The 25,274-nt window shown below is 51.1% G+C and overlaps 1 protein-coding gene across 5 annotated transcripts; it reads left to right on the top strand.

The window, feature by feature from the left end:
- Positions 1-499: 499 nt before the first annotated feature.
- On the top strand, positions 500-21,144 carry B3GNT3 (UDP-GlcNAc:betaGal beta-1,3-N-acetylglucosaminyltransferase 3). Of its 5 annotated transcripts, none has more exons than XM_061149870.1 (5): positions 500-664; positions 7,217-7,297; positions 15,243-15,302; positions 16,946-17,565; positions 19,546-21,144. In XM_061149870.1, exons 4-5 carry the CDS (start codon positions 16,999-17,001, stop codon positions 20,095-20,097), a joined length of 1,119 nt encoding a protein of 372 aa, XP_061005853.1. In that variant the 5' UTR covers positions 500-664; positions 7,217-7,297; positions 15,243-15,302; positions 16,946-16,998; the 3' UTR covers positions 20,098-21,144. The 5 variants fall into 5 exon arrangements, with proteins under 5 accessions (XP_061005853.1, XP_061005855.1, XP_061005854.1 ...); XM_061149872.1 differs by having other exon boundaries at positions 16,887-17,565; XM_061149871.1 differs by lacking the exon at positions 7,217-7,297.
- The last annotated feature ends 4,130 nt before the right edge of the window (positions 21,145-25,274 follow it).

The following is a 25,274-nucleotide window of genomic DNA, read 5'->3' as shown; positions in this document are numbered from 1 at the left end:
TCTTCCCATCTGACTTGCAACTTTGCGAATGCCAGCCCACGGCACCTGGACGTCTGGGGGCTCCGGATAGTTCATGGGCTTCTGAAATATTGTAACCCCTTGAAGAACCACTGGGATCAACTCGCCTCCTTGCTCCCCCCCCCCACCCCACCCCCGACACACACACCCTCCTAATAATTTCTTCATCGAACACACGTTGGTCCAACCCTGGGGCCCTGTGCCAGAGATAGAAAGGCGCCTCTTGCTCATCTCCAGCCTCGGGGTGCTCCCTCTCTGGCTGTGGCCGGGACCCAAATGGGGTCTGGAGCCGGGATAGGGTCGGGGGAGGCTAGAAGCCGCGGGGTTGGCGCCATCCCGCCGATGGAGGGGGGAAGGAGCGGGGCCGGGGAGGGGAGAGAGGCGGGGCCGAGGAGGAAGGGCGGGGCGGGGAGGGAAGTGGGGCGGGGCCGGGGAGGGGAGAGAGGCGGGGCCGAGGAGGAAGGGCGGGGCCGGCCGGAAAACTTAGACCCTGCACTCCAGGGACGCGCCCAGCTGGTGTGGGGGGTCCCGCGGGAGGCCAGCGGGAAGGCGTGAAGCCTGGAAGGCGGGGCCTCGCGCTCAAGTGAAACTCTTCTTCCTGCTCCGGAGCAGGATAAGGGGTCGGAGGCTGGACGCTTGTCTGGGGGTAAGTACTGGGTCCCCTGAGGATCTAGTGGAACTCTGGTGGAGGGGCGGAGTCGGGGCTCTAGGGAAACCTGGGCTGGTCCCTGGGTTCGGGATATCCGCTGCGTGTACCCTGAAATGTGGTGGTGGTTTAGTCGCTAAGTCGTGACCAACTCTTGCGATCCCTTGGGGGCAGGGAGATCGTGGAGCCCCGGGTCTCAATAACCCTGTTGCCCTTACCCATCGGTAACGGTAGTCGCCCGCGTCCCACGGCCGACTCAGTCCTGGCCCCGAAGGAAGCCTCACTCACGCCTGGGGAATGGGGGGACCCCGAGGCCCCTGACCCTGTAACTGTCCCGTTGCAGCCTCTGTGCACACAGTGAAGCCACCCTGGACCCCCGCCTCCCGCCTTCCTCCTAGGATAGAGTGGGAACCGAACGAAGAGTGGAGTGCGCTTTGTACACACTGGCCGTTACTATTACTGTTATCGTTATTGTTGAGATTGTTAGCACGCTGATTGGGAGGGTCTGGGCAGAGACAGCAACAGCCTTGCCAGGCGCTGCATCAGGTTCCCGCGCGGGACTCCAGGGCACAGTTTCCTTTGGGATTCATTCAGGTCCCGGCTCAGCCAGTGCCTGGCTATATAGCTTGCTTCTGATTGCTCCTGCTCTCTGAATGCACCTCAGTGTCCCCTCTGTGGGGCAGCAAAATGACCCAGCTTCCAGGAGGATGCCTGAGCAGGTTAGCTTGCAAAAGCTTTTATGGTGGGGGCGTTTCTGGCCACTGAAAGACCTCAAGCAAGTGACTGTATGTCTCTGAGCCTTGGCTTCCCTGTATGTCAAGTGGCACTCGTGATATGGAACTGTGGTGAAGGTGAAATAAGTGCAACAGCCAAACTGAGGGGCCATAGAAAGCCAGCCATCCCCATGAGTATATTAGTAATTATAATTATTATATTGCATCATTAGCTATCTTTATGGCTTCTCCACCAACTTTCCCTCTGGGCCAGATTTTTTTTTTTATGGCCACTTTTCAGATGGAGAAACTGAGGACCTGTTGTTCCCCTCCCTGCCCCAGCCCTCTACCCTGACCTTTCCTGCCCCCTCTCCCTACCCCAACTCTTATCCTCTATCCCTTGGGCCAGGGCCTCCTTATCCAAATCTGGAATTCAGGACCCAGGGGAAGTTTGCTGGATTTGGGACTGGCCCTGGGGCCACATGGGCTTCCACTGGTGGCTCAGATGGTGACGAATCCACCTGCAATGTAGGAGACTTGTTTTGATCCCTGGGTTGGGAAGATCCGCTGGAGAAGGGAATGGCTATCCACTCCAGTACTCTTGCCTGGAGAATCCCATGGACAGAGGAGCCTGGTGGGCTACAGTCCATGGGGTCGCAAAGAGTCAGGCATGACTGAGCGACTAGCCACACACTTCCAGCTGGGGCCTCAGCTTTCTCCCACAGTCCTGTCTGTTCCCAAGGTGGCCACCAGCACTGGCGGTATAATGATGAGTATAGCTGCCTTCCCAGCTGGCCACCATGCCAGACAGGTCTGAAGAGTCCAGAGGAAGAGGTGTGGCCCCTGCGTCAGGCCACTGGGCCCCCACCTCTTAGCTGCCTGTGTGATCAGCTCATGTTTGCACAGCCCAGCCCAGACACCCTCCCTTCCCCTCTCCCTCACCCCAGAGTGTGAAGATTGATCCCTAACAACCGAGTGTGAAGATTGATCCTCTGGGTGTGGGGGAGGGGCCTTGGAGCTTCTCTGCTCCAAGCCAGAGCTTGGGGAATCCAGACAAGCCAGCTTGGCCCCGGGACCCTAGGACTGGGCTGGGTTAGCCGAAGGGGAGGAGATAAGGTGTCACTGAGTCTTCTCTTGCTGCCAATGGCCTCTGAGGCTCAGAGTAGGACAATAGCTTGCCCTCCAATCCCCATGACCCCAGGAGTTTGCACACTGTGGTCTCTCCACCTGATGGGAATCTGGTTCAGCTTGATTGACCCGCATGATAGGGAAGCTGAGCTGAGCTGAAGTCGCTCAGTCGTGTCCGACTTTTTGCGATCCCATGGACTGTAGCCCCCCGGGCTCCTCAGTCCATGGGATTTTCCAGGCATGAATACTGGAGTCGATTGCCGTTTCCTTCTCCAGGAGAATCTTCCCGACCCAACCTGGGTCTCCCACATTGTAGGCAGATGTTTTACCGTCTGAGCTACCAGGGAAGCCCAAGGGAAATTCACTACCAACATCACAAACTAAAGGAGATCCCACCAGGTGGTGGTTAAAGGCAGGGGCTGGGCTACCACTTAACCTCCCTTGAATGAGTTCCTTGAGCTCTCTGTGTTTCAGTTCCCCTAGCAAACAAAATGAGGCTAACATAGCCCTACCCCAGCACAAGTGTGCAATGTAGGTGGAAAGGCTGCCTGCAAGACCTGACATGTTAACTCTATCTTTGATTATGTTCTCATTCCTGACATTTATTGATCATTGCATGCAAGAAATTAACAAGGCCTGGAAAAGGGCCCTGACCCGGTTTGGGGGTCCTTCAGAAGGTTCCCAGGGGTTCAATTTCCACATCAGCCCTGGATCATGGAAAGAATTGAAGCCTTGACCCGTGATGCATGGCCTGCCTCCCCCAGCCTCAGTTTCCCCATTGAAGAAATGAGCCCCGAGATGCCCTTTGTGGCTTATCCGGGAGCAGGCCTGGCATTTAATCAGGGGCCTATGTCCAGCCTCAGAATCCTTCCTGGACTCATCCCAGATACCCTGGGCAGTTTCTGCAGTAGGTGAGGGCTGGCTCATTCAATGAGTCATCCATTAGAAGCCCTGGGACCTGGAAACAGGACTCAAGGGTCTAAAGGGCATGTGTCGCCCGGCCCCCTCCCAACCTTTCTTCCACACCCAGGGGTTCACTAGAGTGAATGTTGGGCGTATATTTGCATAAAACCCACTCACACACCTGGGAACCTTCTGAAGGAAGGTGTAAGCAATGTCAGCTCATAATGAGCCATTCTTAGAAATTATCTTTACTGGGCTTTTGCTCCCTTTTATTCCTGTTTACAAAAGCAACCCACGGTTCTTGTAAAAAAGGGACCAGCCTATCATTGCTGGAAGGCCAAACTGGTATGAACCCGTGAGGGGTCACCTACAGGTCCAGGTGGTCAGTGTTCAAATTCCAGCAGCCTGGCCTCTGGTAGGTGGGTGCCCTCTCTGTGCCCACCTGACCCCGCACCCCCAGGAATTAGGACCTGGGACCTCCTTGGGAGGCTCACTGAGAGCTACAGAGGCCCATCCACAGGCCAGTGATTCACACCCTTTCCTGCAAGCACCCCCGACTCCCATCCTTGGCGTTTTCTCCCCAGAACTTGCCCTTTCCTGGAAAATTGCCTCATTCGCTACTTCTGTCCCCTATTAGCCCATCGCCTCCCCAGGAACAGTGGTTTGTCTCCCTCGACTTGGCTGGGTGCCCAGAACCTAGAGCCGGGCGTGGTATACACTGGGTGTGCAGCTCAGAGCCCTGAGCAGTGTGCAAGTCGTATCGATAGCTGGTGCTGCTACTGATGTTGTTAGTGTTGGCAATATGTTGGCACTTCATAAATGTGTGTGTGACTTGGAGGAAAAGTCACCGCTTGGTCCTCTAGACTCTCCCAGGGCTCAGGGGGTTATATATACAAATGGGGTTCTCCTGTCACCCCAGAATGTTTCAGGTCCCCATCCCCATCCAGATGCCAGCTGGGGGTCGGTGGGGAGAGTCATGTTCCTGACTTAAAAATGGAGCCCCAGGGACTGGGCTGTTTGGGAGCATTCTGGAGCTGGAGGATAGGAAGTAGGACAGGTGGCTGTGTGTCTGACAGGTCTGGAGAAGGACCTAGGACTCACCCTCTTCAAACCTCAGTTCTCTCATCTGGAAATTGGGAGTCTTGTGTGGGAAATCACCTTGCCATGACCTCCCAGTTGGCATCAGGCGTGCCCTCACCATCTGTGAAGCACTGCCGGGTGGGGATGTGGGGCTGGCCCAGACCCCCAAGGATGCTAACCTGGGTTGTGCGGCATTCTCACTTCCCCACATGTCTCAGGGCTTCGCTGGTGGCTCAGATGATAAAGGATCTGCCTGCAATGTGGGGTACCTGGTTTCAATCCCTGTGTTGGGAAGATCCCCTAGAGGAGGGCATGGCTACCCACTCCAGTATTCTTACCTGGAGAATCTTCATGGACAGAGGAGCCTAGCGGGCCACAGTCCATGAGGTCGCTAAGAGTCGGACACAAATAAGTGGCTAAGCACACGTGTCTCAGCCTCTCCGTCTTCCTGGCCTCCCAAGGGACAAGGACAAGAAGGAGGTGAGGAAACCAGAGGTGCCTGGAGCCACACATGCCCAGACCTTGCCAGACCTTGGCTGTCACTTGAGGGTGTAGACAGAGGATGGGGGGCTAGAGCACTGTTACCAGCCGGGGTTCCTAATTGATTCTGCTGAGTGATTGTCCTCTTCAGCACATCTAGTGTCTCATGAATATTCAATGAGTTATTAACAGGAAGTACTGTGTGTATATATATATGCAATGAATCAAGACTGTTCCGTAAGCATGTCTCTTGGTGACTTGGGGCTGCCTAGTGGCTGGTCCATATCGTATTCATTATGATAATATGCATATTCATTAGGGCTTTCCCGGTGGCTCAGTTGGTAAAGAACCCACTGAATGCAGGAGACCCAGGTTTGATCCCTGGATAGGGGAGATCCCCTGGAGAAGGAAATGGCAGCCCACTCCAGTATTCTTACCTGGAGAATCCCACGGATAGGGGAGCCTGATGGGCTGCAGTCCTTGGGGTCACAAACAGTCGAACATGATTGTGATAATATGCATATTCATTAATGCATCACAAATGCACCTTGCAACTATTCATTGTTGCCTTATAACTATTTCATGTATTATAAATACTGAATGTCTCCTGTATAGTTAGTGGGTCATTCATACTTAGCACTTCTTGCTCATTAAATACATCGTGAATATATTTCAGTGCCAGGAATATTTGGCCCCTTCACAAATCAAGAAGGAGTCAGGGATAGTCAGTGCCTCTTGGTCCTGCCCCCTTGGCTCCATGGTTGGGCTTGCTGATTTACCAGGACTGAATCACCTGCATCCTCTAAGGTCCTGAGTAGGGAACGGTGACAGCTGCTGTCTGCCACGGGGCTAGGCTGAAATGACACGCAAGGAAATAGCCAATACGTGAATCATCATTGGTATTTTTGCCCATACAACGAACAGCAGCGAGTGTCACCTGGGGGCTGAGCTGTGAGGACCAAGGTGTGGGCCCCATTTCTGGGACTCCATGTTGGCTGGGGAAATAACCGGGCAAGAAGCGAGTAGATTTGTCCAGCGGTGCTGAGAGCAGCAGAGGAAAGTGGAGGCGAGGTGGGGTGGTTTAGCTGGGAGGCTGGGGCCTCTCTGAGGGGATAATGTTGGATGGAGGCCTGAAGATCACGGAGAACCAGGGGGAAGCGCAGGAGGGTAGGACGTCTGAAGTGGAAGGTGCAAAGGCCCTGTGGAAGGCTCCAGCCTGGGTGTTTGAGTGCATGTATGTTAGTCGCTCGGTTGTCCCACTCTTCGTGGCCCCATGGACTGTAGCCCACCAGGCTCCTCCGTCCATGGGATTCTCCAGGCAAGAATACTGGAGTGGGTTGTCATTTCCTTCTCCAGGGGATCTTCCCAGCCCAGGGATCGAACCTTGTTCTTGAGAGGGTAACAGGCAGGAAGGCCAGGGGTCTCCAAACAGAGGAAATAGGCTGCAAGTGTCAGACATTTTTATCTCTCTTAAGCGGCAGGAGGAAACAGACTAGTGATATTTTTTTCCTTCTCTATACAAATTTAAAAGGTTTCTCTTAAAATACTGTGTTGCCATAATGACACCTGGTTTCACCTGAAGCTAACTATTCTCAAACCTGGAGTGAACCAATGCATTTTTCTTATGGAAATGTTTGTCTTAAGCTATGTTAATGTGCTATACATTTACCCCGACTCTCTCTTCCAGTCGGTTCAGCCTAATGGCCCAGAAGCTACTTGACAAACCAGTTTGTTATACTCAGACATTGTTCCCCTAATCTATGTAAACAAAACTATTTGTATGGTAATCTGCCTTTCTAGGAGATTCAAGTCAATCATTTTATGGCCCGGAATGAATTGTCTGTGCCAAGATTATCCCAAAATACATCTTATGGATGAGGGGCCTCGTGCCATTCTGAGTTTTAAGACATTCCTTTCTTTCATTAACAGACTGCTAGTGACTATATACGGAGAAGGCAATGGCACCCCACTCCAGTGTTCTTGCCTGGAGAAGCCCAGGGATAGCGGAGCCTGGTGGGCTGCCGTCTATGGGGTCACACAGAGTCGGACACGACTGAAGTGACTTAGCAGCAGCAGCAGCAGTGACTATAGAACATCCAGCTGAAGACTAGCAGGGGGGTACTCTTCCCCTTCTGATGCCTATGTCAGAAGCTTTCTCTATCTCCTTTATACTTTAATAAAACTTTATTACACAAAAGCTCTGAGTGATCAAGCCTCATCTCTGGCCCCGGATTGAATTCTTCTCCAGAGGCCAAGAATCCCGGTGTCTTTTCGTGGTTCGGCAACAACCTTTCATCTTGAGGGCTCATCCGGGATTCTTCCGGACAAGGTAAGGATGCTTGGAACTCTAGTTCTTTGTTCTCCTAGCGAACACGTTTTCTGCTGTACTTTACTAACTCTACGGTGTGCTTGTGTGAATGAATGAAACGCCCTGTGCGAAGCAAGTGAGGAGCCCGGCTCTGTGGTTCCACAGTGATCTCATACGGCTTATGGCAGAAACCTGTCGGGGGTTTACACCGACCTGCCAATGCCAAGAGGCACCCAACGTCTCCTTCAGGGGCCAGCCAGAAATGGGCAAAGCGTGTGCACCGAACTCTCCTTTCTCGGTCAAACTGTTCAGTCTCTTTGACCATTTCATAACTCCTTGGGAATTAGAAGTACTAACCTAATCTATCAGATCATAGACTTTCAAGGGCCTTGTGATCTATGCTGTTACTATGTACTGTGGCCTAGGTCCCAAACTTGGATTGGTAGTCAGGAAGCGCCTAGCCTCACTAGGACTCAAAAGTTCAGAAGCTAGATGGAGCTCTAACTTCAAGAGCATCTCTGAGGTGTGGTGACACTTGGAAGGAACATCTCAGTTCTGTGTTCGTATCGGTCTTATTGCAGTCAGGAATATAGTCAGGGTCGTGCACAGGCACTCAGGTGATTAATGTTTCCCCCAGCGGTCTTGACTTGGGAGGCATTCTGGAAGGTTACTCTGATTGCACTCCAGGTGGCATCAGAGGCAAGCAGGTTTTAATGGTGAGGAGCTGGACGTCAGTCAGGGATGCCATCAGGTCTACCCGTGATGCATCCCCACCCCATCTCGGTGGTAGAACCGGGAGGGACGAGTGTGACGCCTGTGTCATTAAGGGACAGACTAAGTCTGACCAGGAAAGAAAAGCTTTGGTGTAAAGTCTGTCTACACCCCCATCTAGAGCAGGGAGGGATGCCTCCGGTAGAAAGATGGCGCTGGTCGCTTTTTTTCTGTCTTACAGATGGGAGCTAACAATTCCGGCCTCACTCCTTTGAACTGTATCCTGAAAAACTAGGATAGATTTGATCCCCAGGGCTTAAAGAAGACACACCTGGTCTTTCTATGTGATACTGCATGGCCGGGGTACCCACTGGAGGACAGCAAATGGTGGCCAGTTGGAGGGTCTCTTAAGAATAATACTGTTTTACAATTAGACTGGTTCTGTAGAAAACAAGGGAAATGGGTAGAAGTAGCATATGTGTTGCCCTTTTTCTCTCTGCGAAATGTGCCAGACTTATGTCCTAAGGGTATAGATTTGGGTGTGAAACCTTCAGCTCCCTCCTGTCCTCCTACTTTGCCCCCATATCCGGGGCTCCCAACTGAGCAAACTGAAAGTCAGAGAACCCCCCCAAGAAGGGTTGCCTTGGTCTCAGTGGAAACCCATACTGAGATTCCAACTGCCCACGTAGAGGTCCAAACAACCCCTGTCTCAGTACGACCTCAGACTACTCTGGTTTCAGTAGAAACTCAGACCATCGAAGTAAGAGATGAGATGGAGGACAGGAGACAAAGAGGTAAAAATGTCTGACACTTGCAGCCTATTTCCTCCGTTTGGAGACCCCTGGCCTTCCTGATCCGTCTGAGCCACCAGGGGTTGTGTTGGGTGGAGTGGAGGAGAGGGGGCGGAGGTCATGGGGCGGGGGAAGAAGGGGATTGAGAGTGCCCAAGGCGGGGGGGCGGGGCGCGGAGCATTATTGATTCAGTGGATGTGAATTTGAGCAAACTCCGGGAGATGGCGAAGGACAGGGAACCCTGGTGTGCTGCAGTCCATGGGGTTGCAAAGATCTAGACACGACTGAGCGACTGAACAGCAAGAGGCAGAGGCTTATGGGTCTCAGTCAGTGGAAACAAGAGGCTTTGCTGTGTGCAGCGCAAGAAGCAGGCTCTGGGTGATGGTGAAGTTGCCACGGTGCATGGAAGGCAAACAGCCCCCAGCAGGACTGGCTGGTATTGCAGTGGGGGGTTGGGTGATGGGCCTTGAGAGTCAGCCTGGACATCACTGCTATCACTGTCTACACAGTGGCACTCTGAGCTAGAGGGAGGAGGCCCTGCCAAGCGCGAGCAATAGGCTGATGTGTTCATCCATCAAATACCTGATGGATCTTCCTGCTTTACCTGCCATTGCGTGCCACAGTCTCTTACCCAGACACTGCGCCTGGGTCACCTGCTGCCCCATAACATCCCCTTGTGAAAGGCTCAGAGACTTCTCACATTTTCTTCTGCCTGGTCCATCCTACTCTTTCCCCTACATCCAGGTTTCAATTTTTTTTTTTTTTTTTTTTTTTTTGGCCATGCTGCGCTGCATACAAGATCTTAATTCCCTGACAAGGGATTGAACCCATGCCCCCTGCAGTGGAAGCACAGCCTCTGAACCACTACACCTCCAGGGAAGTCTCAGGTTCTAAATTTTGATTACTCCCTTCATCCTATTTGCTGAACTCACCCACATCCCTGTACCCCGCCAGCCAACTCCTATCCAGGTCCCCAAATTCTTGCTGCCCTGACCTCTAACTCGGGCCCTGATTGCACTTCCCCCCTCAGCAGCCACAGGGAATATCTTCAAAGCATAACTCAGTCTCCTCTCTCCCCTGCTCATACACCCTCCATGGCTCGCTGTTTCCTGGTATGCCCCATTTCCCGCTCCTCCCCCTGCCATCCTCGGGGTCATCTCCCTCCTCCTTCTCCTCTGCTTCAACCACACCATCTCCTGCCTCTCCCTTCAACAACCTAAAGTTCTGCCTACCTCAGGGCCTTGGCACTTGCTGTGCCCTCTGCCTAGAAGGCCCTTCTCCCAGGGCTCTGCCCACGTGATTTCCCTTCATCCTTCAGGGCATCCCCAGGCTGGTCAGGTCCCTTCCCTGCCACGGATCCCTTTGTCTTTGACAGCATTTAACACAGTGGCAACTAAAAGAACCACCTCGTGTGTTGATATCATAAGAGAGGGGCTGACTTGGGCATGGCTGTGTTCCCAGCACCTTGCGCATAGTAGGTACACAGTAAATACTCTGTGACCCACAAGTCAGAGCAACAAGGAAAACAACTGGATTACTGCCTTTTCCTAGATTCTCTCCCCAGTCGCCCACCCCCTGCTCCCTCCCCCAGGATGGCTGAGCAGTGCCCACCTGCTCACCAGCTTCTCCGTCCTACATCAGATGTTTAGCACACGGTTCCTCGTGACAGATTCTGGAAGGACGTCCAGGTGGGAAATATAGGGTTCCCACCCATCCAGATTCTGCGTTCCAATCCTGCATTATGCTGAGCCTCATTATCCCCATCTGTAAGTAGGGATTCTGGGGGCATTAAAGGATCCAGGACCATGAGCCAAGGTCACTGAGGTTGTCACAGCATAGTCAGTGTGTGCCAGGCCCTCTGCTACTTAATATAGAAAGTGACCCATTGTGTGTTTATAGGGCGAGGAGCATTCTCAGTACTTCCATATGCTAACAAGGAAATAGATGCCCCAGAGGAAGTGCCTCACCAAGGTCAATCCTGAGCAAAGAGGGACCCTTCAACAAGGAATCGGGCCTCTCTGCTCACATACCTTTCATGGCTCTCCCATACCCCCAGGAAAGAACCCCATTACTCAGTTTGGCATTCAAGGTCTTTATGGGATCTGGCCCCACCTCTTAGCCTCAGAAATCAACCCCTCTCCAAATTCTGCTTTTCAACAAAATAAACCACATGATTCCTTGAATAGTCTTTGTTTTCTTTCTCTTCCTTGCTTTTGCATTCACCCTCCTATCTGAACTCCCTTGGTGAACTCATATGCATCCTTCAAAACCTCAGCCTCAATACCCAAATCCATTCTTCTGGTCCAGACCTGAAACCAGAGGTGTCTGGATTTGTCTCCCCCAGTCTGAGAGCTTCTGGAGGGCCAGGCCCAGGGTTGAGGCTTCTCAGTTCCTCCAGAATCTGTTTGTTGAATGAATGAATGTTTCATATGTGTGCTTTGGGGTAAGAGACTATGACACCCTTCTCAGGACTGAAGAACTTTGAGACATAGTGGGTTTCTGTGGCAATGCAAGTCACCCACTGGGCCACCTTAGGATGACTCTCTGAGCTTCACTTCCCCAGCTATGAAGCGAGGGTGGGGATTCTCCCAGAGTTATTCAGACCCCCACAGACTTCAGAGTGAACAGCTATTTTGGCTTCCACAAGTCCAGTCCTTCCCAGTCTGGAGAGGTAGACAGCAGAATTTTGGGGTGGGGTGGAGGGTCAGAGAATTGAAAGCAGGCCTGAGAAGAACTTCTCACCAACCACCCAGCTCACCAACAAAGTTCCCAGAGTTGCTGCATAGCTGCTTGGAGGAAGTAATGCCAAGGGGCTTCCCATCCTTGGCAACACTGGGCCCCTAAGCCCCAGCCTTTCCCAAGGTAGGTGTGAGGTCATTATCTCTTTAGAAAGTAAGGCCTATAAAGGGGAGATTGGGGACCACCTGGGGTGCTGCCCACTGAGACACCCAGCAAGGTATTCTGGATCAGTGAATCCCCAGCACTCTCAGCCTGACTGAAAGGGGGCCCCAGGGATTCTTTTTATACCAATCTGGATGTGGGATGTTGTGAGTTTGGAAATATTTCCTGCTTGAAGTTTCAAGGGGCCATGAGTTAGCATTGGGGGTGATCTTGGTGGATGAAAAAGAGAAGGGGAACTGGGGTGCATTAATAGAGGTCTAGTGTAGGGAGCTTCCCTGGTGGCTGAGATGGTAAAGCGTCTGCCTGCAACGTGGGAGACGCGGGTTTGATCCCTGGGTTGGGACGATCTCCTGGAGAAGGAAATGGCAACCCACTCCAATGTTCCTGCCTGGAGAATCCCATGGACGGAGAAGCCTGGTAGTCTACAGTCCATGGGGTTGCAAAGAGTCGGACACGACTGAGCGGCTTCACTTCACTTTAGTGTAGGGAGAAGGGGGAATGAACCTCCATCCCCTCCCCCACCCCCAACTTGAACTCTCAGATCCCAGTCAGGAGACTCACAGGGACTGGGAGAATGGAGTCTCTGTAAGCTCCCTCCATTTTAAGAAGAGATCTGGCAAGAAAAAGTTGGGAATGCAGGTAGCCAACAAAGTGAGTGTTTCATATGCGAAGAGTTCTTACAAATAAACAAGAAAGAAAGTGCAAGGAAAAGAACAAGCATTAATGGAATTGATTAGAACCAAATGACCACCCTCAAGAGGTTCTTTTTTGCCCAGACACCCTGATCCCTGTAATATGAGTCATTTAGTCATTCTATCCCTTCTCACCCCGTCCTCCTTCCCAATGCCCAGGTTTGGCTGAATTGTCGTTCTTGTTTACTGGTTAAGTTGTGTCTGACTCTTTTCTGACCCCATAGACAGTAGCCTGTCAGGCTCCTCTGTCCATGCAGTTTCCCAGACAAGAATACTGGAGTGGGTTGCCATTTTCTTCTCCAGGGGATCTTCGTGACCCAAGGATTGAACCCCTTTCTCCTGCATTGGCAGGTGGATTCTTTATCACTGAGCCACCAGGGAAGCCTGCTGAGTTGTAGATATTCCTATTTCGCTGAATTATTTTTCTTTGTTTTGGGAACTAAACACATTCCCAGCTAAAGGGATCCTTGGCCATTTAGGTTTGATTTTCTATTTAAATAGAAATAAACACCAATAAATCTCAAATACTCCATCCAGGGAGTTTATCTAAACCTATATCAAGGTTCTGTGTTCAGCCCTCATTCCCCTCTTTGAATCCTTCCTCCTTTTCAATTCTCTGTTCCGTTCCTATGTTTATTTAAATAAGACCAGGATTTCTCAGTCCTGACAATGTTGATGTTTGGGACTGGATCATTCTCTGTCATGGGGGCTGTCCTGTGACCTGTAGGATGTTCATTTAAGCAGCATCTCTGGCCTCTGCCCACTCCATGCCATTAGCAACCCCATATCTCTACCCTCCCCCAATCATGACAACCAGAAATGTCCCCAGACGTTGCCCAGTAAGTAGCCCCTGGGAGTAGAATAATCCCTGGTTGAAAACTGATTTAGACTGCAAATGAATTCACCCTCTGAATGAGGGTGTCTGAGTTAGAAGTTAGGGTCCCATGTCTTCCAGCATCTGTGGGTCTCTGGCCACCAGTGTCACCAAAGAGAACATTGTGACATGTCTTGTCTGATTTTTGGTGACTTGGGCTTTCTACTGCAGCTCCTGAGTTTTTTCCCCATCCTTGGAGCTCAGGGATCTGCCAGGTTTGCCTGAAACATTCCTTTCTTGTGGTTCACTCTGAACTCAGGTTTCTCTTCAGCTCAGGAAAATGTCCTTGGATTTGTTCATTCTTGCATCACATTTGTCAGTTCACAAGATTGTGATATGTCCTTTTAGGCCACACAGACCTGCCCTCCAGATGATGAAACCACCCCCTCTCAGGCTGGCAGCCAAGCCGGGGACACACAGCAACAAGACAGATTCTGTGCCACGAGCAGAGAGGGTCCCTAGCTACTCAGACTCCACTGACTCATTCCCACCTCCGGGCCTTTGCACTTACTGTTACCTTCCCTGGTATCTCCTGCCCTCCCCGCCCCGCCCCGCCCCACCCCCCCCCCCCCAACCTCACCCATGCTGGCTCCTCTGTGCCATTCATATCCCATTTAAATGTCATCTAGACCTCAAAATCCATGCTCCCACACACACCAGACCCCATTTCCTCCCATGTCATTTCACTGAGGTTTTTATTTAATGTTTATTCCCCCTGGAGAGTGGGTCCCAGAGTGGCAGAGGTGTTGAGGTATCCCATGCCTGCTCACCACTGGGTCCTCAGCTCCCAGGAGGTGCCTGGTACATAGGAGAAGCACAGTAAATATTGGCTTGAATAAATGCATAAAGTCATTCTGAGAGTCTATATATATATGTTTGTATATTTAGCCACACTGTGTGATTTCCAGGATCTTAGTTCTCCAGCTGGGATTGAATCTGTATGCTTTGCAGTGGAAGTGAGTGGTCCTAACCACTGGACCATCAGGGAAGTCCCAAGAGTCAATATTTTTTCAGAATCTTCGGCATTTGAACATTCATTTACTCATTCAGTACTCATTTACTGAACACCTACTATGCACGAAGCACAGTTCTGGGGGCTGGGGATAAAAAGGTGAACAAGACGTTTCATGGAGCTCGTGTTCTGGTGGAGAAGATGGATGAAAAGCAGTGCCTTTTTAAAGTTTTATCATGTATTTTAGGAGATGAAAGGGGCTTCCCTGGTAGCTCAGCTGGTAAAGAATCTGCCTGCAATGCAGCAGACCTAGGTTCGATCCCTGGGTTGGGAAGATCCCCTGGAGAAGGGAACGGCTACCCACTCCAGTATTCTGGCCTGGAGAATTCCACGGACTGTATAGTCCATGGGGTCGCAAAGAGTGGGATACGACTGAGCAACTTTCATTTCACTTCAGAAGATGAAAAGTGCTCTGGAAGACATAAAAAGGGGGCTAAGGTGGAGGATCAGGGCTGCCAGTGAGATGGTGTGTCCTAAGGAGGTGTTCCTGAGACAGGGACATTTGAACAAAGACAGGAATGGGGTCCCGAAGGAGGGAATGTGTGGAAATCTGGGGAATCAGGCAGAGGAAACAACCTGTGCAGAAGTCCTGAGGCAGGACCATTTTTGAGGTCCTCAGTATGTTTGAGGTTAAAATCCCAATCACATTCTTACATAGGGTTAATTCCCATTTAACGCTGAAGCTCAGAGAGGTCAAGCTTCTTTCCCAAAGTCACACAGTAGAACCTGTAGAGTGGAGTCTGAGCCCTTTCTTGGGGACATACCTGGTCAGAGAGTCCTTGGCTAGGCAGTGTGCAGAGATAATGATGGGCACACTGGGGAAACGACCTCATGGATCAGGGAAGGAAGCCTTGTCACCAGCACCAGCACCCTTTTGTAGCTCTAGATAAAATGGGAAACTCCTGTTCTTAGGGAAGAGCTGGTTGAAGTTGCTTAGAGCTGGAGGGGCCCAGAAGAATCCACTGACTGCCCTACGGTGTTTCAGGTGCCAAAGGGGAGAACGAGGACACCCCAGACCAGCACGGACTTCCTGAAGCAATCTGAGGTAAATGCTGAGGTTCACATATTCATTCAACAAACACTGGTCGAATGCCCACTAGGTACCAGGTGCCAGGCGCTCCCTTCACACCTGCACAACCCAGGGACTTGGGGATTGCTCACATGTCCCCTTTATAGCTGAGGATACTAAGGACCTAGGTATGAAGGGCACACAGCCAGGGAGGGATAGAATTGGGATCAAAACCCAGGAATTTGGCTCCAGGGGGCACCTTTCTGAGATAAGACAGTAAGCGTTTAATGGATCGGTAGGTCCTGCCTTGGGTCTAATTTAGCATTTTCATGCTGTTCATTTGCACATTTAGGGCTGGAACACAGCACAGATACCACCTTTTCAGACAAAAGGACATCAAGGGAGTCCAGGGAAGCCTGGGGAAAGGATCTGAACAGGAGACCAAGGGCTCTGCATAGATATGGGAAAGGAAATCTTCTAGGAGGAGGGGTTTTGACAGATGAACAAGTGTTTGCCAGAGAGAAACTAAGTGAACTTACTTTTATTCATAAATTATTCATTCAGACACTCCTTGCTTCCCCTGTGCGTCTGCCTCATGCTGGGCAATGCCAGGACCCTCAAGAAGCCCTCAGCCTTAAGAAATCAAAGTCAGATACAGACACCCTCATGGGACCATGACTGAGCCAGAGAGGGCCATGGGACCAGAGGTGGTCTCAGGACTCTACCTGAGGAGTCAAAAAGGGCTTCCTGGAGAATGGATCGTTTGAGATGGGCTTTAAAGGAGGAACAGGAGTTTGCCAAAGAAGATAGCACTGTTTGAGACATGCTGAGCCTGAGAGGTCTGTGAAGAGCCAGGGCCTACATTCAACTTAGTGTGTTAGTCCCTCCGTCACGTCTAATTCCTTGTGACCCCCATGAACTATAGCCCACCAGGCTCCGCTGATCATGGGATTCTCCAGGCAAGAATGCTGGAGTGGATTGCCATTCCCTTCTCCAGGAGATCTCCCTGACCCAGGAATCGAACCTGGGTTTCCTGCTTTGCAGGAGATTCCTTACCAACTGAGCCATCAGGAAAGCCCACGCTCAGCTCACAGGACCATTAAAAATAGTCATGGGACTTCCCTGGAGGGCCAGGAGTTAAGACTCTGTGCTTCCACCACAGTGGGGCGCAGGTTCGATCCCTGGTTGGGGAACTAAGATCCCACATACAGTGCCCTGCCACCAAAATGTAGAATGAGTGGTGGTTATATCAGAAGCTCAGAGCTTCCTGGAGGGGCAAATGAAAAGGGAATCGCAGAAGATCCCAGCAGCTTTCAACTACTAACAGGGGAGTTCTCTGTCTCTTTCTCTGGGAGGCTCCTGAGCCATCTCTGAGGCTGGAACATGAAGAGGTCCAGTTTGGATGTCGAGGATTCTGGGCACACTGCATCTAGGAGGCTCCCCTTGGCATCTCCATGCCTGTTTTCTCTGTAAATATTGATTCCCAGCAGGCCCTGGGCAACAGTCAGAGCCAAATGGGCTACTGGAGTGGGTGGGAGGCAGGGAATCTCTGGGGGTGAGTTTCAGCATTTTACCGACTTGAGCAACTGTAAGGCTGCAACCAGGTGCTGGGGTCCACAGGTAGCTCGGGAAAAGCGCTCGGCCCATCTGGCACCTCCAGCGAGTGTTATTGTCTGCAGGAACTACTGTCCAGGGGTCTCCTCGGACCACTCCGGAACTCCGGTGGACCACAATGAGGTGTTCCCGTCCCCTGCGGAAAGAGGCGGCCGTGGCTCTGCTCCTAGCCACCTTCATCCTCCTCTTCTTCAGTCTGCACCAGTCACCACCCACCTGCCCCCACCTGAAGGAGCCGCCGCGCGCCCCCAGGGCTCCGGACTGGCCCTCCCCGCCCTTCCGGCCCCCGCCCGCCCCCTGCCGGCCCAACACCTCCATGGCGTCCCTGCCGGACTTCGCAGGGCAGCCGCAGCACATCCGCGACTTCCTGCTCTACAAACACTGCCGCGACTTCGCGTTGCTGCAGGAAGTGCCGCCCGACAAGTGTGCGGACCCCGTCTTCCTGCTCTTGGTGATCAAGTCCTCGCCCAGCAACTACGAGCGCCGGGAGCTGGTGCGGCGTACGTGGGGCCGGGAGCGCCAGATTCTCGGCGCCCAGCTGCGCCGCCTCTTCCTGCTGGGCACCGACTCCAACGCGCTGGAGGCGCGCAAGGTCAACCGGCTGTTGGCCATGGAGGCGCGGACGCACGGGGACATTCTCCAGTGGGATTTCCACGACTCGTTCTTCAACCTCACGCTCAAGCAGGTTGCCTGGGGGGGTGGGGGGAGGGCGGGGGGCCGGGGTGACACCTCCTTGGGGCCACCTGCCCTTCCTGCCCAAAGTTGCTACCATCTCCTCTAAGGGGTACTGGAGACCAGAAGCCCCCTCACCCCACCCCCTCTACTGTCCTCATAGTGATCTGAAGTCTTCTTCATCCAGGAAAGGCAGGGAGAAAGGACAGGGTAGTGTGAGCCTGCAAGCCTGGCTCTCCAAGCCTCGAAGACCTGGGTTCGAACGTCTTATTTGCTGTTTGCCCTAGATGACCATTCACTTCTCTGTGCCTCAGTTCCCTCATCAAGGAAACGGGATATTAATTGAACTCATTCACCTCTGAGGGCTGCAGTGAGGACTACATGAGGTTTTATTTATTTATTTATTTGGTGGTGCAGCATGCAGCATCTTAATTTCCTCCATCTGGGATCAAACCTGCGCCCCCTGCAGTAGAAGCTTGGAGTCTTAACCACTGGATTGCCAGGGAAGGCCCCGAGATATAGAGTACCTGGGCCAGTGCCAGGTAGGGTTTCCCAGGTGGAGCTAGTGGTAAAGAACTCGCCTGCCAATGCAGGAAATGGAAGAGACCTGGCTTCAATCCCTGGGTCAGGAAGATCCCTTGGAGGAGGGCATGGCAACCCACTCCAGCATTCTTGCCAGAGAAATCCCACGGACCGAGGAGCCTGGTGGGCTGTAGTCCATGGGGCCGCAAAGAGTTGGACACGACTGAAGTGACTTCGCACGGTGGGAAACACTGGACGGAGCACATTTTGTTTCTTTGTTCTGGTCTGTCTCCCCCTGAGGCTCAGGTCTGTGCAGTAGATAGTCAACAAAGACCTTTCTGATGAAGAGAAACCGTGAGAAGTAGAGGTTATCTTGCCCATGCTCAGAGGAGGAATGGAAGGCTCCAAGGACCCAACCAGCCTGGGGGGTAGGAGGGGTGGAGCAAGCTGAGTAGAGATCCAAGTTGAAAGGGGCCCAGTGCAGATTCCTGCCCATAGTAAGTATAGACAGGTCTGGGTTCAAGACCTTGAACAATAGACCATCTCTGTTGTGTGACCTTACTCAAGGCACTTTCTCTGGAGAGCCTCTATTTTCTCATCTGTAAATGGGGTTGAAGACCACACCGGCCTCCTAAAATTGTATTAAGGATTCAAGGTAGGGCAGACACTGAGCAAGCAATGGCATGCAGCAATAGTTGTTATGAAGGTAACTAAAGCCAAGGTGGGCAGAGGACCCAGAACCTCTCAATATGCCACGTTCTTAATGCAAAACATAAAAGCCTGTGATGAACGTCAACTTGACAAACATGAATCCAGTGTCTCCGAAGTGTTGACCCCATCCTGGGTGCTGATGGCATATAGGAGAGACACAGCTCCCACCCAGGGAGAGTCCAGAGTCTGGTGGGGGAAGTACTGAAGTGTTAGTCGTTCAGTCACGTCTGACTTTGCAACTCCGTGGACTGAAGCCTGCCAGGCTCCTCTGTCCGTGGAATTCTCCAGGCAAGGATACTGAGGTAGGTAGTCATTAACTTCTCCAGGGGATCTTCCAGACCCAGGGAGTGAACCTGGGTCTTCTGCATTGCAGGCAGATTCTTTACCATCTGAGCCATGCTAGGGGAAGTAGATGTTATATAAGAACCATCAAGTAATTCTGTGATGGCAGTGCTTGACAAGGCAGAGTCAGAAAGAATAGCAGTAAATGTAAATGAGACAATTTTCAAGCACTTCTTGGTACGTCATTTCTGAAGATCCTCAACACTCCAGGAGGTAGGTCCTATGACACGTCCTGTCTGGGAGGTTGGAAACCGAGGCACCAAGAGGGGCTGTTGGTTGCAAAGATCACCCCACAGGGTGAATTGCTGAACCCAGGTTAGCCTGACTGGGGGTCACTGGGGTGGCCGATAGGGACCCACAGCCATTGGCCCAGGCATCAAGCCTGCAGGCCCTGTCTACCTACCGCCCCTCCTTGCAGGTGCTCTTCCTACAGTGGCAGAGGACACAGTGCAGCAATGCCAGCTTTTTGCTCAACGGGGACGATGACGTCTTTGCCCACACAGACAACATGGTCGCGTACCTGCAGAGCCACAACCCTGACCACCACCTCTTTGTGGGACACCTGATCCACAATGTGGGCCCCATCCGGGTTCCATGGAGCAAGTACTACGTGCCAAAGGTGGTCATGGAGGGGGAACACTACCCGCCCTACTGCGGGGGTGGTGGCTTCCTGCTGTCCCGCTTCACGGCCACCGCCCTGTGCCACGCCTCCCGCGCCCTGGACCTCTTCCCCATCGATGACGTCTTCCTGGGCATGTGCCTGAAGCGGGAGGGCCTGGAGCCCACCTCACACAGTGGTATCCGCACGGGAGGCGTTCAGTCCCCTTCCAGCCGCCTGTCCTCCTTTGACCCCTGCTTCTACCGAGAGCTGCTGCTGGTGCACCGCTTCTTGCCCTACGAGATGCTGCTCATGTGGGACGCGCTGAGCCAGCCCAACCTCACCTGTGGCAGGCAGAGACAGGTCTACTGAGGTGGTGTCAATGCCCCCAGCCTTGAGGCTACTATCTCTATCCCTATGGAAAAGGCAGCAGCTTCCATCCAGGAAGCTGAGACCTTTGTCCTCCTAAGTAGATGAAGCTAGGAGGGTACCAGGGAGGGCTTGATGAGGGAATCATCTGGCCAGCGAGCTCCTACACATCCTTCAAAACCTACCTGGTACTGCCTAGACCATGTTCCATCCTCCCTAGATTCTCAGCTGGAGGGACCATCTCTTTCCATGGCTGCTAAGGGCAGAAGCACTTCTGCTTAGGTCCCAGCTACTGCTGCTACATCCATTCCTTTTCTTTCTTTTTTTTTTTTTTTTCATCCATTCCTTTTCAACATCCCGCCTCCTAGCCCTGACTTTCATCACGGGCTGAACCCTAAGCAGTGGCCAGCCTCTTCTTGGTCATGAACCTGCTGTGGTAGGTGAGTTCTGGCCTTGGTTCAAGGCCAATTGAGAACTTCTGGGTCCACACATAGCTGAAGGGAGAAGGATTTTTCAGCTGGGGAGAGGTCACTGTTCTCCGTGCCTCCCCAGATCTTGGATCCCTCAGATGGTGGGAGGGGCCAGAGAGGCTGTGAATGTGACTGCCTCCTCCCTGCTTGTGGCGTCAATCGCTCTAATGGTGGGAACGTTGAGCAGAGGAGGGAGGGGGCTATCTGTCTCAGGCTATGGGAGCTCAGAGTTCCTGGTGTCCCTGCCAGGGCCCAGCACCCACATCTGTGCTCCCCAAGATTTCAGGGAAGAGTAATGGGGCCAGGGGGGTTCTCACTGGGTCCAAGTCCTGCATACACACTCAAGTTTGTACCCAGAGAAGGGGGATATTCAGGTATTTGGGGCGCCTAAGTTCTCAGACTGGCCGCCACCCAAGTGTGTCTGTCCCATTGGGGAGATCCAAGTGAACTGGGGACCCCCCACCCTGCTACCCTCAAACAGGTGTCTGAAATGGGCCTCACAGGGATTGGGACGGTGGCAAGGGGGGGGGTCTCACTGCAGAGAGCAGATCCTCAGGGAATAAAATGTTTTGCAAAAGAATTTGAGGTCTTTTTTTTTTCCCACAGTGATTTACAAGTTTTAAATCAGATCAGTCTACATTCACCCTTAAAATCTTATTTCCAGAAGAAAATATACACCAGTAAAAATAGGGCATGGATGAAGAAGAAGCTACAGAGCTTTTATCAGGTAGATCTCACGTCATCCCCCCACCTGCTCACACACCCTCCATGGCTCCCTATTGCCTTCAGCTCGTATTGTTGCAGGAAGAGGGACCCCTTCCAGGGCCTGAGAGTGAGCTCTTGTCTAACATTTGGAAACGAACTGTCCAAGGAGACACACGTGCTGACAAAGCAAGAGACTTTATTGGGAAAGGGCACCTGGGTGGAGAGCAGGCGGGTAAGGGAATGCTGGAGAACTGCTCTGCCACGTGGCTTGCCGTCTTGGGTTTTATGGTGATGGGGTTACTTTCCAGGTTGTCTTTGACCAATCACTCTGACTCAGAGTCCTTCCTGGTGGTGCATGCCTTGCTCAGCCAAGGTGGATGCCAGCGAGGATTCTGGGAGGTGGTTGGACACATGATATCTTTCAACCTTTACCAAATTCTTCTGGTTGGTGGTGGCTTATTAGTTCTGTGTTCCTTATAAGGACCTCCTGTCATAAAATAACTCACGCAAATGGTTACTATGGTGACTGGCCAGGGCAGTCAGTGTGCTTCCCCTAACAATATTACCTCCCCGGACTGATTCTCGCTGCCAGTTTAGTGGCAGGCTCAGGAAAGAGAGACACAATGGAGAGACTGCTCCTGGCTGCTTGGGACACTGGACCCACCTGCTTCTGGCCAGGCTCCTTGTGAATCCCACCACCCACCCTCCCTCTCTTCACTGGGTTCACCTCCTCCCACTGGGACTACAGTTCTGTCCCCTTCCTTGGGTCTCTTCTCTTTTGTTTTTTCAATTTCATTTTATTTATTTTTGGCTGCACTGGGTCTTTATTACTGCACAAGGGCTTTCTCTAGTGGTAGCAAGCAGGGGCTCCTCTTCATTGTGGAGCACAGGCTTTAGGCTCACGGGCTTCAGTAGTTGCCCTGCATGGGTTCAGTAGTGATGGCATGCATGCTCAGTAGTTGGGGCACACAGGCTTAGTTGCTCCACAGCATGTGAGATCTTCCTGGGCCAGGGATCAAACCCATGTCCACTGCATTGGCAGGCAGGTTCATAACCACTGGACCACCCAGGAAGTTCCCCTTCTGTCTCTTCTTTAAGTATTTATTGTGCAGGTACTGAATGCTGCGCACCTTGCCCTCTGTTCCTCTTCCAGCCCCCTGGGAAAGGTCAGGGGTCACTGACCCACCTTATAGTGAGAAAACAAACCTGTGAACAATAAAGAGGAAGTTACCAGAAGTGGTAAGAACTTTGAGGAGAATTAAAATGAGGTAAAGGAAATCAGTCCTGAATATTCATTGGAAGGACTGATGCTGAAGCTGAAACTCCAATACTTTGGCCACCTGATGCAAAGAACTCAGTCATTGGAAAAGACCCTGATGCTGGGAAAGATTGAAGGTGGCGGAGAAGGGGATGACGGAGGATGAGATGGTTGGATGGCATCACCGACTCAATGGACATGAGTTTGAGTGAGCTCTGGGAGTTGGTGATGGAAGCTTGGCATGCTGCAGTCCATGAGGTCGCAGAGTCAGACAGGACTGAGCAACTGAACTGAACTGAACTCCCAAGAATAGTTGGAACAACCCTCCCACTGATTAGCATATGAAATTACCCAGCCTATAAAAACCAACCATGCCAAATTTCAAGGCTGTGCGCTCTTTGCAATGGCCCACATTCTGTCTGCAGTGTGCTTCTCTCTGTATATGATTAAATTCACTTCTTAAAATCTCTTTGTCTCTCACTGAATTCTTTCTGTGATGAGACATCAAGAACCTGAGCTTCATTAGGTTCTGAAACCAGGTACCATGGGTTTTGGCTATGTTCAAGTCCCAGTCATGTGGGTCCAAGTCCCAAGCAGGGTTTTGGCTGTTTTTGAGTCCCAGAAGACAGAATGATCTCTGTTCATTTTCAAGGCAAACCATTCAATATCACGGTAGTCCAAGTCTATGCCCTGACCAGTAATGCTGAAGAAGCTGAAGTTGAACGGTTCTATGAAGACCTACAAGACCTTCTAGAATTAACACCTCAAAAAGATGTCCTTTTTGTTATAGGGGACTGGAATGCAAAAGTAGGAAGTCAAGAAACACCTGGAGTAACAGGCAAATTTGGCCTTGGAGTACAGAATGAAGCAGGGCAAAGCTTAATAGAGTTCTGCCAAGAGAATGCACTGGTCATAGCAAACACCCTCTTCCAATAACATAAGAGAAGACTCTACACATGGACATCACCGGATGGTCAACACCAAAATCAGATTGATTATACTCTTTGCAGCCAAAGATGGAGAAGCTCTATACAGTCAGCAAAAACAAGACCGGAAGCTGACTGTGGCTCAGATCACGAACTCCTTACTGCAAAATTCAGACTTAAATTGAAGAAAGTAGGGAAAACCACTAGACCATTCAGGTATAACCTAAATCAAATCCCTAAGGATTATACAGTGGAAGTGAGAAATAGATTTAAGGGACTATATCTGATAGACAGAGTGCCTGATGAACTATAGACAGAGGTTCATGACATTGTACAGGAGACAGGGAGCATGACCATCCCCAAGAAAAAGAAATGCCAAAAAGCAAAATGGCTGTTGGAGGAGGCCTTACAAATATCTGTGAAAAGAAGAGAAGCCAAAAGCAAAGGAGAAAAGGAAAGATATACCCATCTGAAGGCAGAGTTCCAAAGAATAGCAAGGAGAGATAAGAAAGCCTTCCTCAGTGATCAATGCAAAGAAGTAGAGGAAAACACAGAATGGGAAAGACTAGAGATCTCTTAAAAAAAAATTAGAGATACAAAGGGAACATTTCATGCAAAGATGGGCTGAATAAAGGACAGAAATGGTATGGACCTAACAGGAACAGAAGATATCAAGAAGAGGTGGCAAGAATACACAGAAGAACTGTGCAAAAAAGATCTTCATGACCCAGATAATCACAATGGTGTGATCACTCACCTAGAGCCAGACATCCTGGAATGTGAAGTCAAATGGGCCTTAGGAAGCATCACTATAAACAAAGCTAGTGGAGGTGATAGAATTCCAGTTGAGCTATTTCAAATCCTGAAAGATGATGCTGTGAAAGTGCTGCACTCAATATGCCAGCAAACTTGGAAAACTCAGCAGTGGCCACAGGACTGGAAAAGGTCAGTTTTCATTCCAATCCCTAAGAAAGGCAATGCCAAAGAATGCTCAAATTACCACACAGTTACAGTCATCTCACATGCTAGTAAAGTAATACTCAAAAGTCTCCTAGCCAGGCTTCAACCATATGTGAACTGTGAACTTTCAGATGTTCAAGCTGGTTTTAGAAAAGACAGAGGAACCAGAGATCAAATTGCCAACATCTGCTGGATCACTGAAAAAGCAAGAGAGTTCCAGAAAAACATCTATTTCTGCTTTATTGACTATGCCAAAGCCTTTGACTGTGTGGATCACAATAAACTGTGGAAAATTCTGAAAGAGATGGGAATACCAGACCACCTGTCCTGCCTCTTGAGAAATCTGTATGCAGGTCAGGAAGCAACAGTTAGAAGTGGACGTGGAACAACAAACTGGTTCCAAATAGGAAAAGGAGTATGTCAAGGTCGTATATTGTCACCCTGCTTATTTAACTTATATGCAGAGTACATAATGAGAAACGCTGGGCTGGAGGAAGTACAAGCTGGAATCAAGGTTGGCGGGAGAAATATTAATAACCTCAGATATGCAGATGACACCACCCTTAAGGCAGAAAGTGAAGAAAAACTAAAGAGCCTCTTGAAAGTAAAAGAGTAAAGTGAAAAAGTTGGCTTAAAGCTCAACATTCAGAAAACAAAGATCATGGCATCTGGTCCCATCACTTCATGGGAAATAGATGGGGAAACAATGGAAACAGTGGCAGACTTTACTTTGGGGGGCTCCAAAATCACTGCAGATGGTGACTGCAGCCATGAAATTAAAAGACGCTTACTCCTTGGAAGGAAAGTGATGACCAACGTAGATAGCATATTAAAAAGCAGAGACATTACTTTGCCAACAAA

The sequence above is a fragment of the Dama dama genome, chromosome 9 (assembly GCF_033118175.1).
Source record: "Dama dama isolate Ldn47 chromosome 9, ASM3311817v1, whole genome shotgun sequence".
Classification (NCBI taxonomy): Eukaryota; Metazoa; Chordata; class Mammalia; order Artiodactyla; family Cervidae; genus Dama; species Dama dama.
Note: the sequence above shows the minus strand (reverse complement) of the source record. Positions and strands in the feature narration are given on the sequence as shown.